Source organism: Mytilus californianus, unplaced genomic scaffold, assembly GCF_021869535.1.
Source record: "Mytilus californianus isolate M0D057914Y unplaced genomic scaffold, xbMytCali1.0.p SCAF_6, whole genome shotgun sequence".
Taxonomy (NCBI): domain Eukaryota; kingdom Metazoa; phylum Mollusca; class Bivalvia; order Mytilida; family Mytilidae; genus Mytilus; species Mytilus californianus.
In genome coordinates, this window is record NW_026262712.1 from 28,823,577 (window position 1) to 28,840,097 (window position 16,521).

Sequence of the window (16,521 nt, forward strand, 5' to 3'; positions counted from 1 at the left end):
AATCCTGAAAATGAGGTAAAGGACAATGGACATATGATTGATGGAAACTTCGTAACATAAGGTATCTGCATTAAAGATATGAAGCATCCAGGTCTTCTAACTTCCGAAATATAAAGCTTTATACATTTGCTTACGCCGCCGGATAGTTATAATTATGTCTTGCATACTGAGACTTTCTTCGCAGTGCAAATGTACAAAGTTTCACGTTTCAGCTGAAAACCCGTTGCAGTTTGGGGTTGAATTAGTAGTACATCAGAAAAGTTTTGCTTTTCGTGGGTATAAACTATGTTTAAATCAAATTACCCATCATATTTTGTTAACTCGAGCGAGCCCTCTCTAGTTGCCTTTTAATACCTTGGACATATTTTTTTTTTTTTTTTCGTATTCATATACATGTATGTTAGTACTGATTTAAGAATCGAGGGATTTTTTTAAACGCAGAAAGGTTTTGATATGTATGATAAGGGATTGGATAAATTATCTCTTGTTAGCCCTAACTTCCAGTGAGATACAATTAAAACCTGGTGTAGTGTAGGATTTCATGTCGGGTTTGTTTATAGCTGACTGTGCGTATGTTTTTGCTCATTGTTGAAAGTCGTACGTCACTAATAGTTGCTAACTTTTATGTCAGTTGGTCTCTGGTGTGAAGTTGTTCTTCCATTTGGCTTTCATACCACATCTCCATATTATTATATTCTAGATATGAGGGAATTGCAAAAAAGAATGAAGCAAGTTTTGATATTAATTTAATGAAATTAATATTGATACATAAATAATATGAAAAGGAAATAAAATGAAATAATGTCAATCATTTGAATAAATTCTATAATATATATGAAAACATTGGGTGTACATGATATATGGAAGAATACGATTTCTGGTGTCAATTTTTAATTTCATACCTTAGAAGTTAATTTTCAGACTCTTGTCCTCTTTTCGGTTTCATATATTTTTCATCATTTAAGCAATATTTATGTTAAATTTCTTGCAATTATATATATTTAAAAATAATTAAAAAAAATTAAAATGAAATCCGAGCATCCACCTAACCCTTTATACACACACACATCATCTCCATTAATTTTGTAATGAGCTTCTAAATTCAATTTGATATGTCAATAATGCCAACCATCAACTGAAGATAAAACCGACATTTCTGAAATTCCTTGTCATGTCGACAAAAGTGAAGAATTATTCGAGTTAATATTTTCAGTATTTGTGTAACAGAAGCTGCTTTTGGAGGATAATGTTGACTCGGTTCTTATACAATCCTGGCTTTCAAATATTCGGCTTTGCCGGAGCGTTCCCGGTGAAAATAAATAGTTATCAAAGGTACCCGGCTGATAACTTGATACGCCAGACGCGTGTTTCGTATACATAAGACTCATCAGTGATGCTCAGATCAAAATAGTTAGAAAGCCAGACAAGTACAAAGTTGAAGAGCATTGAGGACCCAATCATGAAAAGCGCTTCAGACGAATGAAATTTATAAAGTGTTGTTTTTAATTTTTGACCGATAAGTTTTACTGATCTCTTCATAGTACAGATAATTTCATGAGACAAAATATCGAAACTCAACTTATACTCGCGGATACTTTGGAATGTACACAAACAGGAACTATAATTCATGAGGGTCGTAATAAGGGTACCTTCATGACGAATAACGGTAAAAAAATTTGCAAAATGACGTTAACGGAAATTTTTGGTGCATGACGATAAAATGTACACTTTTTTTATGACGGTAAAATAATCGACTGATTTTGACGAATCACGTTAAATTCTTTCCAAAAATAACGGTAACGGTTAATTATTTGAGACCTCTGACGAATCACGATAAGGATATTTTGACGAATCACGAAAATTTTTTAACCAATTTGACGCTAACGGTAGCCGAAAATGACCGTTTGACGCCTGACAGTAAAGGGAATTCCTACCCTCATTCATGCCTTGCAAAACTTGATATAAAATTGTATGGATGAGTATGGCTACAAGTAGTAAAAATACACCATCGAAAGTTACCATTTGTCGTATGATCCTTACTGACATGCTCTACATGTTGTTGTGGATAATAAAAACTCTTTGTGAAAAACACATTGTAGTTGCCGATCCAGTTTTTTCATCCTACATTGAATTACAACTGACCGAAAATGCTAAAATTCAATTATGGTTCATGATCAGGCATAATGGAAAATGCATTTTTTTCAGTGGCAAGTCATAGGCAATAATCATAGAGCAATCGAAAGGCGTAAAAAGCATCGACATAAGGCAATATAGTGACGTCCAACAAAACATTGACGCCATTAAGCCAACCAAAACATTGTTTTACCCTCTCCCACATGATTATAAGACTTTAAATATGACGAGAGACCTTTTTTGTCAAACCAAAAGTTTGTTTTCTTGTTTTCAAAAAAATGTTACTTAAAAGTATAGAGAAGATAGGTATATGTGAGAGTTTCACACACATATCACTAATTATTTATGTTTGGCAGAATAATGGCATCTGTACCAACATATTTAAAATTCAAGTTTTTTTTCCAAATGTGAAAATTAAACTGTACAGAACAATTCAGAATTTAAACTTCCGTCCCGAGCTCTTTATAATTATGTTGCGTAGTTTCAGTGTCCTCGTTAATGACATTCAGACCAATCAAAACGTACAAAACATCGACGTTCCCATAATGCAATAGGGATTTCTGCAGTGAATGGTCCGCTTAATAACTAGACATGATCTAGTTTTGTAACTTTATGAAAAGAAATTAACGTTACTTAAACAAAATCAAAATAGATGGGTGGTGTTGTAACAATATCTCCCACATCATCAGAGCCATGCTTTCGTGCAATAAAGCGGTAAGACAAAAATTAACTACATGTGTTTCCTTCAGAAGAAAGTGGGCGAAACCAACTGTTTTTTTTTTCTATACTAGTAGTAAAGAGTTACAGTATTCAAATGTATATGTATAAATAATTTTTCAACTATTCTCTATACATCATAAAATAATTCAGTGCAATCTATAATATTATCATTAATTATATATAATATATAATTTTATTTACTATATACTTTTTCAATGCTTCACATTGCTGACAATTTTAAAACAATAATGCAACTTTTTTCATCGATGGAAACCTGCCACCGAAATGGATTAATTTGTAAATGAAAAAAAAAAGCTAAATAAAAATTACAATATAATTATGGTTAAAAATTGTGCCCTTCATGGTGTGAAATAAATGCTCGGACATTTGTCGCTTTTTGAGGGAAATTTTGTTGATGATCAGTTTCAATTTCCATCTTATTTCCAAAAATTCAACTTGTCCCTCCTTTAACCACATAATGAAATGGTCACCATGTAAACCATTACTCTAAACATAAATAACATACACGACTGTATGTTAATGTTAACAAATATTTATTTTTGAAAATTCAAATCAAATAATAAGGAAATTATTTCAGTGGAAAATTTAGTTATAAGGAGATAATATTTGATTTAAATTGGCTAGATATTTAAAAAAAACTTGAGGAGACGGTAATTTTTCAATATTGACGACGACTGACTTTAAACTCGGCCATATTTAATACTGATTTCAATGTTATACACACATCTCTAATAAATTAATTTTGCTAATAAGACTGCGATCACTAGTACTAATAACGCAAATCCAATCAAAATTTTAATGTTGTCGGACTGGGCCTTTTCTAACTGTAGTTCAAGGTCTTTAATTTTGGATTTCTCTTGCGTCATTTCATCATGATCTTTGGTCGGGTCATTGGTGGAATGTTGGTTTTCATCAGGTTCGGTAGACTTAGGACTTTTGCTAATGTCATTTAACTGTTTCTGGCATTTCTCAAGCTGTATTCTCAAAGACATCAAATCTTCATTCTTTCGAGTCATTTCTTTCTTTAAAACCTCCATTTGCACTTTACCTCCTTCATTATCTACAGAAATTTCAGAACCTTCAGGTATCGTTTGGAGATTGTCAAGTTTACTTTGCAATTCTGACATAGATGATTTCAGCTGAGAATTTTCGTCTCTCATCTCTTTTATTTTTTCTGACTTCGATGTAATAGAATCTTTTGCAGACGACAGATTATCCTTTAGATCACCTATTTCCATGTGAAGATTATTTATGGTCATTCCCCCTTTATGCAGTTTTTCTCTTATTTCACTAACCGTTTCATCTTTTAACAGAAGTTGCTCTTTCAGAGAATTTACAACTTCCGGCGAATTATCCTGTGTCTGATTGTTTTTCTTTAACTGAGTTACCTCCCCTGTCAATGTATCTATTTGTTCATCCTTTTCCTCTATATCATTTGTCAATTCATCTATGCGTTTTTGAAAACCTGTGCGGGCCTCCTTTACAGTTTCTTCTGTTTCCTCAAGACTTTCTTCTAATAAATCTTTCTCCTCACGAAGTTTTGACAATTCTTGATCTTTTTCCACTAATTGTTGTTTAAGCTTAATTATTTCATCATTTTGATCAGAATCCATCGTAGGCGTTATATGTCTAGGGCGATGGCTTTTTCGTGTGTTATCTGATGTTATGACGGGAGTTTCTTGTTACGAATCATTTACCTAAAACGAAAACAATAACATGTGATGAAATAATGCATTAATGAACACTTTATCATCATTATGCATAAAACAAACGATACAAGAAATAATGAGAATAAACACTTCACAGACCTTACATTCTCAGACATACTACTGTTTTCTTTTGACAATCCCTTCTTAGCAATTCTTATGAATAACCGGACGTGTTGAGTAAACCTCAGTAAGACCGCATTCTTACAACGTAAAAAAAAAGAAATACATTTAGCGTTCTACATAATGTATAAAATTAAAGTGACATATTTAGTAAAAAGTAAAATAACAAAAATACCGAACCCCAAGGAAAATTCAAAACGGAAAATCCCTTACCAAATGGCAAAATCAAAAACTCAAACACATCATACGAATGGAAACCAACTGTCATATTCCTAACTTCGTACAGGCATTTCCTTATGTAGAAAATGGTGAATTTTATAGCTAGATAAACCTCGTAAATGCCATGATCAACAGAGAGAATAAGGAAGAACAAATACAAACTATATTTAGCACCTAAATTCTTGGTCTAAAAACGAATTAAGGCACCAACCATTGGAAAAGGGGGGGGGGGTGCTCTGACAATGTTTTTGTCGACTTATAAGAAAACAAACATACAGGAATTTTATTTTGAAACCCAATGTATGTTTAATTTCCCTTTTGAAACCAATCAATAATTTTCCACGATATTAAGAATCAAACATTTAAAAAAAAGACTGGTAGGTGCACAGCGAAACAACAACAACTGGACGTGAACTTTTGACTTGAGAAAGACAACTAAACATGTGGACACAGGCGCTTTGGGGGAATGAAACCCTTTTTTTCTCTTTTTTGAGTATACATTTTTTTATTCTATTTTCTTTGATAATTCATCTTATTTTCCCTTATTTTGCGTGCTCTTACTCTTATAGCCGTATACTAACTCAAGTTTAAATGAAATGTACTTGTAACACAATTGTGTTCCATACGTTAATCATCAGGAAGTAACTAAATACAGCAAATCAGAAACGATTACATGTAACCTTTATAGACACTTAATAACAATCTGTACGAATATTATAGACCTATACCCTGCAGCCAATAAATGACCATGTCTACTGTGAAATAACATGTATCCGTCAGGGGTTAATTGCATAGTTTGACAATTAACCACAGACTAGTATTACTCCACAACCAGACTACTACGTAACCGGCCTACAGCTATGGACCGTTTGTATGGACCACTAGACTATATAAGATCTCTCATTTTGGACTTCAAGACACAATTCGATCACACCAGAATTCGTCAGATCTCGGCCAGTGTCTCAGTGAAAAACATTTATTTGAACTTTTAATCGCTCTTTGAATACTTGTAAATTAAGCAATAAATTCTAATTGACAAGTATTAGTTAACTTAATTGACTTCGCAACATAAGTCAAATTGATGCCGTTTAGACCAGGATCGACTTGGATTGGCTAAAACAACGCAAAGGAATATAAAACGTAAGAACTAAGTTACTTTCATTTTTTTTGTTTATGGACAATCAAGATATTTCTATGTCAGCGCAAAAAGTAGAAATGGCTTTTCAAGGGATGGCACACATGTTAAGTACAGTTTTTTTAATTTTAAAGGGAATGAGGCCGTATATCTAAAAGGCTTAAAATCAGAAGTTTGTTCACGAGCTGTGGTTCGCACGAAATTTTTTTATTAGTATTTTTAGAAATTGTACGTCAATTTAAGAATTATGAATACACATATTCTTAAAACAATTGAAGATAATTTTTTAGTTATTTTTATATGCAGTTATTTAATAGATAGGATACGTTATATATAGTAAGTATGATTCTTTAAAATAAAACTTTTTTTTTAAGTTTGAAGAAGCTAGTTTTTCGTTGAGAGTAAATATGTAAAAAAGTAAAATGTCTGATACTATAGCATTTTTTCGTATTTATGGTTTTTGATCATATATATTATGGGTTGTTTTCTTGAAGATACATTCAATTATTCTAGAAAATATATATCTTACGTAAAATTAGTAGAGCACCGGTGTAAATTAAGGTTGAATTAGAACCTTTGGTAGATGAAGTTAAGGGTACATTGAGGATACATTGTTTGCGTGTTATTGCCATTGATGATTATGGGTTTACGCAGTTGGGTAGTGTTTACGCACATTTGTTTAGAGAAAACAAATAGTCTATAATTTTAGATTCCAACCCCTTCTTCGGATGATTAACATAAGTGATGTTAAGTAATTAAATGGTGCAAGTTGTTTTATGGTGTTAGATTACGCCTTATTTACATAAAATAAATGTTAATAGATAAAGAGAAGTATCTTCAGAAAATAGCACATTAAAGATAAATGTTGATATGTTTTGCCCAAAGGGATTTACAGTATTTTTGTGGTAGATTGATATTTGTAAAAAATGAGAGACACATGAACTTCATGACTAATGACAAAATTTAAGTGAAATAGATAATTGATATTAAAGGAAAACTAGCATTAAAATAAAATAGATTTTTTTTAAAAACAATTATGAGGATAATTATCAGAAATTAAAATAAGAATAAGAAAATAATTAATTTAGTAGTAAAACAAAAAATGAGTCTAAACAATGGGTTTTGTTCATAAATAAGCATAGAACAAACTTTAAATTGTTTTGGTTTTTAAGAAGTAAGTCAAGTTTTAAAAAAAAATAGAATGAATAAAATCTCAACATATATACATTCAGTTATAATGAAATGTATAAAAAAGATAGGCAGTAGGTCGCTGATGTTTTAAAGCAAATTAAAATGATATATATAAAAAAGAAAGGAAAGATTATGATGAAGAAACTATAAACTTGTTATGGAAAAATGTAATAGATTAAGGAGAAAGGCATTTTTTTTTTCGCAACAAGGTGTTGTTGTCAAATAGGAAACATAGAGTCAGTAACAAATTGCGCAAGACGTAGTTAAATTTTATCAATGTAATCTTAAATATTTTTAAGAGTGATGAGAATAAATTTGTGGACTATATTTAGCATTAAAATTAATTAATGAGAAACTAAAGTTAAAGACGTAAAAGTATTACAATTGGTAACAAAATAACACATAATTTTTAGTATTTTCTATACGTAGGTGTAGGGGTTATATAAAATGAACAAATTGAACTTATTTGATTGTAAATTTGTAAATATGTTTCTTATGTTTTGTGTAAATAAACAAAACTTTGTTTTTATTATGTAGGATTCTCAAAATTGTAGAAGTGGTATACGACAGTTTTTTTTCCTCTTTTGTTTTTTGTTTTAACCAGATAATTCGATATTTAAGAGAACGTATTGATTTTACCTAGAAATTGTTTTATTAAAATTTGCTAGGCTTGAATAACCCAGTGAACTAAAGGCGATTGAACAAACGATTGATAAATAAAAAAGTAGTAAACAATATTTAGTTTTTCCAAATTGAGATAAGTTTATCAGTGGGGTTTAGGTGCGATCTTCATTGGAATAGCCATATTTTTGTACTGTTAATTTGTTCAGAATATATCTTGGTTGGCCAAAAAGAAAAGTGTGAGTTTTGGTTCTAATGCCATGAACAATGGGTACAAAATGGTGTCTACGTGATTGGTTGGGACAGATGTTACTGATTCCAGAGAGATGTCTTTCTCTGCGCCATTGATCAAGGACGAAACTTAACCGAAGGCCGATGTTAACAGCCTCTGAAGAAGGATGAACCAACCAGCTAGATGCGTCAACTACTTCGTAATGGAGATGATGATGATGACCGACACGTGTACAAAGATGTGTGCCCTTTCCAGCAGTTGATGAACAATATTCTATAATGGTGACGGGAAACAGTATGCACAATATATACCCAAATATTGAACTTATGATTCGAATGAACTATGTGTAAATATATCCAGCTATTGGACTTGATGAATGTGATGAACTTATTATATCATGATATTGGACTTATAGAACTTTATAAACTTTAGATATGTGGTGATGGTTACCGGAAACCTTACAATAAACTATATTAGAATAACCTACAGGAAGAAAAATACCGTATTTTATTGAACTTTCGTTCTATTTTGGATGGAAGGCATTATGTAACACAATTGTGTTCCATACGTTAATCATCAGGAAGTAACTAAATACAGCAAATCAGAAACGATTACATGTAACCTTTATAGACACTTAATAACAATCTGTACGAATATTATAGACCTATACCCTGCAGCCAATAAATGACCATGTCTACTGTGAAATAACATGTATCCGTCAGGGGTTAATTGCATAGTTTGACAATTAACCACAGACTAGTATTACTCCACAACCAGACTACTACGCAACCTGCCAACAGCTATGGGCCATTGTGTAACGATGGATGACCCCACTGAACTATATAAGATCCAGCTTTGGACTCGAACGAGATGGATTCGTACAGATAGATTCCGACAGGAGATTCGGCCAAGGTCTCCCCCCTCGTGGGTAGGCTGGAACTAAAGCACTTATATCCGAATGTACTCCATCAGGACTGAACGGTTATACCACTATACGATCACGTGTCCGTGTGACGATATGAACATTTGAACAATTCAACTTTAGAGACAGTTTGTGAACAATCTAACATTTGAACTTTAGAAACAGTCTTAACTTTGTAATTACATAATAAAAATTATTTATCCACTTACTGACTTCTTTACATACTGCCCATTACTCTTATTCCTATAAAAATCAAACAAACAAGAAACCAGAGTCTGTCAGAGTGACAGCAAACCGGATTTCCTGCAGAGGTCGAACCCTGAACAGTTGAGCAAGTATGGACACTACATTTAAGCTTAAAACAGCTCTGAATTTGGATTGTGATTGAATATTTGACACAGCATAGGTTTGTGACACAAAATGAATGTGGTCAAAGAACTGAAAAATTTGAAATTGGACATTTACCTATTACTGTCCAATATCCAAAATCTAAGTACATTGTTAGAACCAGTATATCAAAGAACCCCAAGAATTCAATTTTTGATGAAATCAAACAAAAGTTTTTAATTTAGGACCCTTTGGACCTCAAAGGAGCCCACAATACAAAATCTCTAAATACATGGTTAGATTCAGCATTTCGAAGAACCCCATAAATTCATTTTTTGTTGAATCAAACAAAGTTTAATTTTGGACCCTGATTTGGACCAACTTGAAAACTGGGCCTAATTTTTTTTATTTAAATACATGTTTAGATTCAGCATTTGAAAGAACCCTATATATATTTAATTTATGTTGAAATGAAACACAGTTTAATTTTATCCATATAATTTTCTGTTCAAAAGGAAATAATTCAAACTGAATAAATTATAAACACATAGTTCTCTAAAATTAGATATGATTTAACCACTATTTTCTTAAATTATATATGATGTTACACAATGTATATCTATTTTCAAATTATAATCAAGTATAATTAGTAGTTCCAAATATTTTTTCTTTCATTTGTCACAAACTAATATAGATCTGCAACTTATCTATCAATGTCGACAACTATATCTACACAATGTAATGTAATTATTATATCCTTTAATAAAAATACATTATTATCTAATTAAAGGAGTTGACTTCATAAAAAAAAATTTATATATATATATATATAGCATTCAGAAAATTAGTTTATACAAAATAACAAACAAACCTACCACAAAATTCTTCAAACAATTTACCAAAGAAAAGAAAAAAAAATCCAAAATGTCAATTATCATTCATACAATATCTTTTAAAAATCTTTTAGAAAATTATTTATTTCCCTTTGAACAAAATGGAGTTATTAATAAGAATTTCATCAAAAATTGAATTCTTGGGAAAGGGCTATAAATCAACAACGAGAAAAGCTAAAATCGTGAAAATTGAACTTGACCTTCATCTAAATGTAGTTACAGAAAACAACTAATCTAAATTTGAAAAAAATTTAGTCAAAGAGATTTCTTGTTAATGAACGGACACTGTTTTTCAGCAGACTGCCCGCCCACCCGCTCGCCGTACATCCCCAAATCAATAACCGATTTTTCTTACGAAAATCCTATTAAAAAGGCAGGGATTCGTTTCCACATTTTCAGTGCAATGGTTTGTGAACTAATGTATGTCTCTTCGTATTTTCTCTCTATTCGTCGTGGCGTTGTCGTTTTTTTTTTTTTGAATTATGATCTCTTCCCCCTTTTATCGAAATGTTTAACTCCGTTTAGCCAAAGCCAATGACCATTGTTACAGCGCACAAACATCCCTCTCTATAATGTTCTTTAAATAAAAAGTAAACATGATCGGTCATTTATAATTTTAGCGAAACTTTATTTTTACAGAGCGTCTTTCACATAAACGACTTGCCATACAAATATTTGAATTTACAAATCAATATCAAGGAACTCACTTTCTTTAATTTGGCTTGTATTTTCTAGCACTGTACATGTATTACTTTCTTGTGAAATCCTGGATCAGATTTAGAACTTAGTTCAATCAAATTTTTAAACGCAGTGTAAGTTCTATAAAAAAATCAATTACATGGTTGCTGTCTTATCCAGATTATCTACTTCATAAAAATATACATTATTGTCAGTGTCAGATGATAATGGTCGAGATATTCTCTAAAAAAAAACGCAGTATGATATTCTCGAGGGAAAAAATGAAGTGTTTTGTCGAGCCTTTAAACCTTGAAAGGCTTAACTTGGCGCCATTTTCAGGTTGTATAAAATGAAAATGTTATTTGACCAGAATCCCTAAGAAAATACAAATTTACTTTGTACTAATTCAAAACAATTGAAGTTTAAGTGGTTTCTATGAATATCGTGTCATGTTTTCTCTATTGGGGAAGGGAAACTATCAAAGGCGATGAAAGTTCTGAACTTCATGTATACTAAACAGTTAACCTTTAAAATGCGATCTGTTGTGAGGCATCAAACCTTTTCATTGGACCATTCTCTCATGTATATCGTATCCAAGCAGGCAGAATATTTGTTAGGTTCGTTTATTTTAATTCCATTCGGAAAAGGAAATCGGCAAGAGCCTGAATTTCTAAATCGAACATCGAACTCTTGAATCTATTTAACGTTAAAAGTATAATATAAAAGATCCTGAATTTCAGACTCGAACATCAAACTTCTGAATCTATTCAACGGCAAAAGTAATATACCGGAAGCTAAGTAATTTGGAAAAAAAGGAAATGGCATATCAATTTAAAATAAAAAAAAATAAACACGTGACAAACTCCCAAAACAACGGAACAGTGGTTGTCTTTGTTTATAAATCAAAATCAAGTACAGTTGATCCGTGATGAAGTTTGCAATGCTCAGCAACTGACACCCGAGAAGATCTGTCTCTTGATCCTTATTAAATAAATACATGTAAATTTGAAAAGAATTGGTGTAAATAGATTAAAAAAAGATATTAGTCGACAAATGATGGAAACTAGGGTATTTAGTATCCCCCATCCCACCTAATTGACCCCTGACGTTGACTAATTCCACTTATAATCAAAATGATAACTAAAAACAGTACTCACGTGTCTGCTATAATCTTTTGCAGTGTAAATATGATATAATATTTTGTGATTGTTTCTAACATGTGTTTTCATATCAGATCAACACACTCCATGCACTGGTTGTATCAATAAGTTTCTATTTATATTTTGTACTACAATCTTGATGTAGTAGATAAGTATTATGATAACTTCCGGTAGTACATTAGTATATATAGTGTATGTAATTTTGTAAAGGACTATGGTAGAAGACGCAATGTAGCCATTAATGTCATTTATTACGCAATAGGTCAAAAATGAAAAGATTAATATCATGTACATGTAGTTGAACCTATACCCTAATTGTCAACAGGCCAAATTCGTCTGGAATACGACTGAATGAAATATTTGTCACTGGACATTTGGAAATAAACCACCAAACTTGATTGTTTTATCATATTCCGTTAATTGATGCTGATATTAATTTGTTTACTGTAAGTTTGTTGCCAAGAAAGATGGGAGATCAAGACAGGTGAATGGAAAAAATGATGGGAAAATGGGATAAAAGAAAACTACCCTAATTGTCAATCGGTCAAACTGGTAATACGAATGAAATATTTGCCACTGGACATTTGGAAATGAACCATTAAACTAGATTGTTAGATCATATTCCATTGATTGATGCGGAATATAAATTACATACTCTGATTAAGGTTGTTGCCAAGATAGATGAGAGGTCAAGAACGGTGAGAGAAAAACGAAAATTGCGGGAAAATGGGGAAAAATCATGTTAATAAGTAGAAAAAGCGGGCAAACTCTATCATCTCATAAGTGACATTCGCAAAACAATCTCATTACTAGATTAATCACTCTCCCTCTCTTACATCATCATTAAATCGGTTCTGGTGTGGTTCAATCAACATTCCTCGTTTTATTGTACAATGGTTTTCCAACATCATCAGTTAATGAAATCAAATTATCTTAAGTGAAATAATATACTGTCGTGTAGATGCATAAAACACGAAATACCAATGAGCTTCCAAGTACATTAGAGCTAATTAAAGCGGTCATGCGACAGGTGGTGACAATGAAGTTCTTTTCAATACAAGCAGAATAATTTTACCATTGCAATTTGTTCTACATGAGGGTCTGGATGGGATTAACAGAATAGAGAAAGTTAAGCCTACTGCTATTCTTATGGGTCTGGATAGAGAGAATAATGGGCAAAATATATAAAGAATAGAAAAAAAGTACAAACAATAAAGTATAGAGAATAATTGGGTGCTAAATACAAAGAATTGAGAATACTGAGATGCTAAAACATATAGATTTAAGAATAATAGGCCCAAAAAATAAAGAACAGAGAAAAATGGCCCGAAAAAAATTAATACAGAGATAAAAACTTCCCATTCAAACCCTCAGCTAATTCATTGTTATTGCAAAACGATGATTCACTCGACTCTGTAAGACATTTGTTGAAAATTCATGAGCGACAAAAACTCGAGACAAAAGGTCACTTGTCAAGTTATTTTGCCTATTCCGACACTTTTGAATCCGACGGTGTTGGTGTAGAGAAACTTTATGTACATAACAACTGAAACATGTGAACATGACCCCCTTGATATACCAGTAAGCTAGCAATAACATTTCTGATAATCTTATGGATTTCAACCGTCTCTATGGTAAAAGATTATTTTGTTAAAAACACCTGTTTCTTTTGAAAGGAAAACAATAATATCAATTTATATCCTTGGGGCAATTGCTTACAAATGTAACAGCATGATTCGAAGTTCAAATATAAAACATAATCTTGAACATCATTCTTATTATGCAATTTCCTGACTAGATATATATATATGTATACACCTTTCTGTATCCATATGAAAATCCTCACCTTCTGATTTGGGATATCTTTTTAACACCGACTAAACCATTCAATGGCTTTTATACAATCCTAAAGAAACTTCCTATGTATTGTTTCCCGTTGACCCGGAATCAAATTTTATTTTTATGACATAAATCACGCATCGTTTTTAACGACAAATTTTATTCATGTGTTCCGGTTATGAACATGAACTTAAGTACATCTATTTCATTCTTGAAAAGATTATGTTTCTGTCACATTGTGGACAATGTCTGAGCACGATATGAATAATTTAATTCAAATCTTTAAAAGTTGAGCGTGCACTTTATAATAAATTTTTATCTGCACTGAAGGTAGTTGGTGAAATTTGATAAATTTGGATTGAAATAGCTACAAAACTTCGGTATATTTAGGAATTAATAGAAGGACTTGTTGATGGTTACTGATTGTTTCCCGTCCAGTGACAAATATTTCATGAACATTCAGGACGAGGAATAAACTTACACTATGATAGGTTCTTCAATGTTGGTTGTCCGGATGAAAGGAAATTTGGGCAATTAGTGCATGAAAAAAAGAGAAGGGTTATATACGCCAACGAGACAGCTATCCAACGATAGTATAAAACGATAAGATATCTTTAGGTCAACACCTAGTCTTCAACAATAGAGAGTTTTTTGACACTATATCCATGCAGCTTATTAAATCTGCTCCTGATTTTCATATGATGAAGACATAATCTTATAATCAGTTTAATTGAGGTCTAGGGCTGACATGTCAGTAACTGCTAGTAGTCCCTTTCTTAATTTATGTATCATTGTCATTTAACTTAGTTTCTTCTGTTACCTATCTGACATCGGACTCGGACTTCTTTTAAACTGAGTTTTACTGTGCGTTTTGCTGTGTGTTTGTTTATTCTACATTGGCTAGAGATATAGGGGAGGGTTGAGATCTCACAAAACATGTTTAACCTCGCTGCATTTTTGCGCCTGTCCCAAGTCAGGAGCCGTTGGCCTTTGTTAGTCTTGTATGTTTTTTTTTATTTAATTCATTTATAGGTTTCGGAGTTTAGTGTGACGTACACATTTTTGTTTTGGGGCACAGCTGAAGCCCGCCTCCGGGTGCGAGATTTTCTCGCTGTGTTGAAGACCCATTGATGGCCTTGGGCTATTTTCTGCTCTTTGGTCGGGTTGTTGTCTCTTTGATACATTCCCCATTTCCATTCTCAATTTTAGCTTGTCTAGGACGAATGTGAATAAAAACAGAGACAATGACTGATGAAAGTATTGTTCCAGCGCTACTCGTATTGCACATCACAAAATACTGCAAACCATGCAAGATTTAGGCGCTTCGTTGTAGGTCTACCTGTTCGAATATTTATTAACAATTTCTGTTTCTGTTTCTAGATTCTAAAAAGAAACGTGATTGTGTTACTTCTTAATACATGTAGCAGGAAGGTACAAGAGGACGAGAGGGCTATTCCTTGTGTAATTTGTTTACTTTTAAAACCTTCTTGCATGACTCATTCAACGAGTCGGATTAAAAATTTAAGTGGTGTACTTGACCTGGAGAAAACATGTTTCGGTCAGTTCTGTTTTTACATTCTTTTTTTTCCAAATTCCCAAATAACACAAAATCAATCTTCGCTTTTGTAAGTCAATCACTCCCAAGATGAAACAACTGCTATACGTTTACAAATTTTAACAGCGACTTCTTCCGTCTTTTAAGTTAATAAAGAAATCATCAGAAAAAAACTAATATATATGTTAATAAAATTTAAATAGCATTTAATTGAATTTTTTAAAGCACTTTGTTAAAATTTATAATTAAGCTAATCATGCATACCAATCGAAGATCTACGTTTACAAAAGATATAGAAAGATGATTTCGGTCAAGTATTTAACAAATGACGTCTTATTTGTACTGACCTTTAGGCGTGTGATCATGCTAATGGTTTATCTGATAATATGTACATTACCTGCCCGTCCAGGTGTGTAATCCAGGTATGCTATTGAATCCAATCTTGTAAAGTAAACTGCATACAAACTCGTAAAACTTTATAAGAATTGTGCAACAGTTGTTTCGTGTATTGATCTTTGTATAAGTATCACTAGTTCAAGGGTCAAAAATATTTTTCTGTGGTGAAAACTTGTCTTGGCTGATCAATGAACGGGATCAATCAAAACATTAACGTGTATGACAGTTGACACGGAACAAGTGTTCATCCGGACAAATATACATTGGTGTGTACATGTAGCAAGTGTTCATCCGGACAAATGTACATGGGTGTATATTTCATATCTGTATACGTAATTTTCACACGATAATGACGGTGATTAAAGTTCATTACTACATCCAGAGACATATAATACTTGTATTATATGTCTCTGCTACATCTAGTAATTGATTTCAGCAAATAACTATAGATAATAACATTTTTATCGAATCTGAAATATTTTTTGTTGAGGTCATGCTATCGGAGTGAGCCCGAGAACAGACATGCTCTGTGTCAACGGCAGAAAACATGAACGAGGGCCGATAATGGTTTTGAATGAGTCTCATTGGGGTGTAAGCGTGATCCGGCATTGGCCGATTTTTTTGTAAGCGTGACACTTGAAAGTCAAATT

At 32.2% G+C, this 16,521-nt stretch overlaps 1 protein-coding gene across 4 annotated transcripts; it reads right to left on the reverse strand.

Moving 5' to 3' along the window:
* Positions 1-729: 729 nt before the first annotated feature.
* Positions 730-16,126, reverse strand: LOC127704219 (uncharacterized). 4 transcript variants are annotated; one of them, XM_052208166.1, is made up of 2 exons: positions 15,873-16,126; positions 730-4,571 (listed from the first exon to the last, which is right to left on the reverse strand). In XM_052208166.1, exon 2 carries the CDS (start codon positions 4,485-4,487, stop codon positions 3,603-3,605), a length of 885 nt encoding a protein of 294 aa, XP_052064126.1. In that variant the 5' UTR covers positions 4,488-4,571; positions 15,873-16,126; the 3' UTR covers positions 730-3,602. The 4 variants fall into 4 exon arrangements, with proteins under 4 accessions (XP_052064126.1, XP_052064128.1, XP_052064130.1 ...); XM_052208168.1 differs by having other exon boundaries at positions 15,823-16,126; XM_052208170.1 differs by lacking the exon at positions 15,873-16,126 and adding an exon at positions 13,928-14,017.
* Positions 16,127-16,521: the final 395 nt, after the last annotated feature.